We start from the raw sequence: 4983 nt of genomic DNA on the forward strand, positions 1-4983 counted from the left end.
ACGTTTTTACTCCCGACGACTCGCACATACTTTAAAGCACTAGCTTTCATACGCCAGCTCAATATTTATTATTCAGAGGCGTGATTTACTTAGAAGTTGAAGGGGGCGGGTCAGGTTGACCTCCCTCCCGCTAACTCTTTTAGAGGATGTTCTTGATAAAAATATCTCACGTGAGTCATCGCTTTCAATAAAAATGTCCTTACTGGATTGCAACCACTGATAACTCATATTGAAGGTACGAGATCAAAAGGCGCCAAGTGGAGCACCAATTATGCGAGGCATTGGTGTTAAAGAGCATTGACACCATGGTAGAAAAAGTCAATTATACACTAACGGACTCATGAGTCGACTCACTCAGACTCAGATAGAGCCGTGAGTCTGTCTGAGTGAGTCCGAATGAGTAATATTTTTGGTGAGTTTGAGTCTGAATGAGTCCGGCTAAGAAATATTTCAGTGAGTCTGAGTCCGATTGAGTCTGGTTGAGAGAAATTTTGATGAGCCTGAGTCCGAGTGAGCTCTAAGAGCAAAATATATTTCATAAGTGAGTCTGAGTGGGCTCCACATTTTTTGCCGACGTATGGCCGTGACGCCCTTCCACGATATGAGGCACGATTGCAGCGCCTTGGATGGCAAACGCTCCAGTATTAGAGCACTGTGGCCCGTGTAGGCATTCTCTACCCGCTGCCTGGATGCTTCCCTTGGAGACTTCTACATTAGCACTGTTATCCGGGGCAACAAACGAACCGGTCAACCAGAACCCATGTACTCGAAAACTGTGCGCCACCAAAACTCTCTTATTCCGGCAGCAGTACGGGACTTTTCTCTGCCACCCGACGTGTGCGATCACTCCTCCCCTCGGACAGTGCGGCACACAGGGAGCTGTGCAGAGCAATAGCGGGAAAGCCTACGTGATTGTACCTAGTCAGCTGCCTCTTCTCGTTGTTTAGCTCCTCAAGCACCCATGTTTAACTCCTCGCCCTTCGCACCCTTGTTTGCGCTAACATGTATTCTTTCGATATTATAATTCGGGAACGTTCGATCATCCGATCAGAAAGCGATGAAGGCGCTGTTGAAGTTTCTACGAGCAACGCGCCTTGTTGAACGGCTATGACATTCCCGTATTCAAGCCGTGTTCAGTCGGAGAAAAACTTACAGCTCGGTCTGGGTCCGAGTGAGTTGACTGATGAGCGAGTATACAGACATATCATTACGGGTTTTTCGTACGGTTGTAAAAGCTTACTGCGGCGGAAAATACCCAAAATGAGTGGCCGTCCATGTTTGCTCGATGGTAAACGTTAGCTCAGTTTTTATTACTCAGTGGTGGATGAGGTGACGCCAACGTGATGTATGAAGCGAGTGACTCAGGGCCCGTGGTCGACGAGGATGGCCTCTTCAAACTTCTCGCGACATTCCTTGAAGGCCTGGCGTATCTCGACCATGACCTCCTCCCAGATCTTGGTGACGATGACCATGACTTTCGTGTGTGCCACCGGAACCGCCGACAGTGAAGCACCCGATGCCCCGACTGCGCCGTCGCTGAGCGCCTGATCCAGGACGGCTATCGTCGAACGATATGTTACCTGTAATAACATCGTTGGACCCCTTTAGATAGCGAGCTCTCGGACGTACGCAGGAAATCATGTAGAATTTCTTCCAGATATACACACCCACGATCATTTCCACGTGTTTGCGCTATTATTCACACGAAAATGCGCACAATTAGCACGAAAATGTAGAAAACTTATGGCATAATGGCCACACGTTTTCTTTGTCAGAACACATTATATAACGCATGTCGCAGCCAGTTCTCCCATCTTGAATAAAAAAGAAGTGAACGGTAGACTGTCCAATGGTACTGGGACTGTATTCAAAAGGTTTCTGGTTCAGAATATTTGTTTTTCATTGTCTAAATGTCCTGCCTAATAATATGTTCCTCAACGTAGTTGTCAGTGCCTAGTCTTTTAATGAGCTACTTTGCGTACGCGCTGTTGAAAGCCAATACAGAAACAGCTTATAACGTCAAGAGTGCACGGAACAGAATTGTGATAAACACGGAAGTACGCGCACATATATACAGATCAGAGAGAGATAAAATAGGAGGGGCAAGAATAAAAGCCTGGCTTTGCGATTTGATGACAAGAGCGGTGCCCCCATCTACGCCGATAATTAAAGGAAGATGCGCGTACAAGGAGCAGGGCCGCACTCACCTGCCAGTCGTGGTTGGCGAGCTCCTCGTAGCGGCGCAGGATGCGCGTGTAGACGTAGATGCGCTGCGGAATGGAGCTGGTGTCCATGTCTGTGTCGTCCTGCCGCGCGTTGCGTGTCGTCTCCTCCTCGACCACGTAGCGCCGGCTCTCTTGGACGCGCCCGATGAAGGCAGTCCACGACGAGTGAATGCTCTGCGCAACCTCGTCCGCGTTCGCCTCCAGTGATGCCGCCCATGCACGCACATAGGACGAGTCGAACTGCAATGCACACTTTGCAGTTCACTTTGCAGTTCACTTTGCACACTTTGCACTTAGAACACGTGGTACACTTTGCACTTTGCAATGTACACTTTGCCAGTTGTTAGAAAGCGCCTGTCCTGTGTGTAGTCTCTGCTTCGTCCCCGTTTCCTTTGCGCTTCTTAATCATGAACCAATTCAAACTAGGCCAAAAAAAAATTACACCATCTCCCGCTAAAGGGGACCATGAGGCGATGCGAAGCGGGATCACTTGCACCATCGCGTTCCGTTGGCGTTCGCTGGGCATGCTACCGAACTCGCGTGGTGGAACGCGAAGAGGAACACTACGCTCGTCGTGTCTTCCCTCTAGCCTGGCCGTTAATTCTCACAGGGCGTGCGGGAAACGCGGTCGACAGGCGCGCGCGAGAGAGGCAGCGTAGAAGAGGAGAGAGAGGGGGAGGGGACGCGCATGCGCTGGCCCTCATCGCGGTACTGCGCAGGAGAGAATTTCGGCATATCGAGCCCGCATTTCAGAGGAGCCAACCGAGGCAATCGCTGGACTGAACGCGCGCAGCGCTCTACCACTTGAAGGAGAGGAGACTAGAGGAGGAGAGTAGCGTATGCTCCGTGAGAGCAAAAGCGAGAACGCAGGAGAAGCGCAAGCAGGTGCTGGTAGAGAAGTGGAGAGAGTAACGCGTAGCTGTTGGAGAGAGGGAAGGAGGAGAGTCGCGCATGCGTAGTGTGAGTGCGGACTACTACGCCGCGTTACAAATCCTCGAGCAAGAGATATTTCGCATCTAAAAGCCGTGTTGCTGTACACTGTCGTCGCTGTTGTAGCCTGGCGAAACTGAGACATCTCGCACAACACGCCCTCTCCGTGAGCACATCGAGCTCTATTTGATTGTCTGGAAGCGACGCGCGAAACTTGGCAGCTTATGCTGAGTCTAACTAAGTCGTGGGACAGCTCATGTTGGTGCAACTGAAAATGACTGTGAGAGCTAGCTGGCTGTAATCTAAATTCTTACTAGTACTGTCTGTCATTTTACTAATGCTGTCTTATACTGTCTAATCTTACTAGTACTGTCTAATGCCTAATCCACTCGCAGTGGATTACTAACGTAATCGATTGCAGAATAACTTCTTAGTCTATCTGACACTTCAATTTCATTCAATTCAATTTGATTCCATTTTTCTTGAAGTAAACACCAGAAAAATGAAGGAGGCCCGGACGAAAAGTGAAACTCTGTTCACTTGACGGAGATTCGGGCCCCCCTTACAAGGCATACAGCATGACAGTGGATGCGGTACAAAGAAAAACCCCCAATACGCGCATTTGTTGTAACAACTACCGTAAGGTAGTACATTTTGTGCGCTTTTTTCTGTTTTTATATAAAATTAAACACACTTCATACGCACACCAAAAAAGAAAAAAAAAACACGAAACCACATGCTATAACTTCTGAAGTAAGAGGAAAACCTAATTACGGTTTGAAAACAAAGGAAATGGAAATAAAAAGGCAATAGAAACACATTACACTGAGAAAGAAGAAACGTACAATTGTCCACAGATGTAAACTACTGAAGAGATACAAATAAATGTATTGATGTTTTCTTACTGGTAGGTTCGACAACTGTTTATGTTCTATCAAGTAGTTTAGAAGTTTCGGAAGTCTGTAACAGAGGATCTGCTCACTTATAATTAAATGATTGTATGACGTACTGTTTTCTGTATTTCGGAAAGGGTATGGGTGAGTTGTTTTCTTAAGCTGGGCTACTGTACGCAGTGTTCTGATGTATCTGAGGGCTAAATTTTATGCTTAGAAGCTGGGAGCAGAAATTATAGAAAAAGTCCGGCCGATCCAACGCACAGTGGAAATCGATGTAATGTGAGGCAGTCAGCGAGGAGCTGCATACACCACATTGTTTATCATTGAGGAAAATTAAAGCATTCATGCCACGAGCGCACCATAAACGTGGCAATTAATCATGACGTACACGACACGGATGTCATGGTTTTCATGTTATCACTTGCAGTAAATTTCGTCAGACTCATTCCACGCCATACGAATTTTGGTATATATCAAGCCAGCAAAGCGGCTGCGAACGCACCATGAGCAAGGCATGCAAGTCATGCCGTACATGTTACCATTTATCGTTTATGTTCGTCACAGTCATGTCATGCGATAAAAATTTTGGTGTATGTCAAGCTAGCGAAGCGGCCGCGAGCGCACCATCAGCGCGGCATGAAAATCATGCCGTACATGACATACATAAGATTTTCATGTTACCACCTGTCATTTACTTTCGGTGTACACTCATGTCAGACCATACCAAACGGCCGCGAGCGCACCATGAGCGCGGCATGCAAGTGATGCGGTACATGACATGCATGTCATAATTTTGATGTACCACCTCTCATTTATGTTCTTCACACAGTGTCACGCCATACAAACTTTGTTACATCTCAAGCTACCGAAGCGACCGCGAGCGCACCATGACCGCGGCATGTAAGTGATGCCGTACATGACACGCATGTCAT

The 4983-nt window shown here is 47.6% G+C and overlaps 1 protein-coding gene across 1 annotated transcript; it reads right to left on the reverse strand.

The window, feature by feature from the left end:
• Positions 1 to 1289: 1289 nt before the first annotated feature.
• Positions 1290 to 2490, reverse strand: LOC119389134 (uncharacterized). The gene is made up of 2 exons (XM_037656373.2): positions 2208 to 2490; positions 1290 to 1580 (listed from the first exon to the last, which is right to left on the reverse strand). Exons 1-2 carry the CDS (start codon positions 2292 to 2294, stop codon positions 1362 to 1364), a joined length of 306 nt encoding a protein of 101 aa, XP_037512301.2. The 5' UTR covers positions 2295 to 2490; the 3' UTR covers positions 1290 to 1361.
• Between the last annotated feature and the right edge of the window lie 2493 nt (positions 2491 to 4983).

This window comes from Rhipicephalus sanguineus, chromosome 4 (assembly GCF_013339695.2).
Source record: "Rhipicephalus sanguineus isolate Rsan-2018 chromosome 4, BIME_Rsan_1.4, whole genome shotgun sequence".
NCBI lineage: Eukaryota > Metazoa > Arthropoda > Arachnida > Ixodida > Ixodidae > Rhipicephalus > Rhipicephalus sanguineus.

Excerpts from the sequence above, each read along its gene's own strand:
- LOC119389134 (XM_037656373.2), bottom strand. The coding sequence starts at position 2,294 with ATGGACACCAGCTCCATTCCGCAGCGCATCTACGTCTACACGCGCATC. Across the intron at positions 1,581-2,207 it reads TCGCCAACCACGACTGGCAG|GTAACATATCGTTCGACGAT; the intron begins GTGAGTGCGGCC and ends ATGTTATTACAG.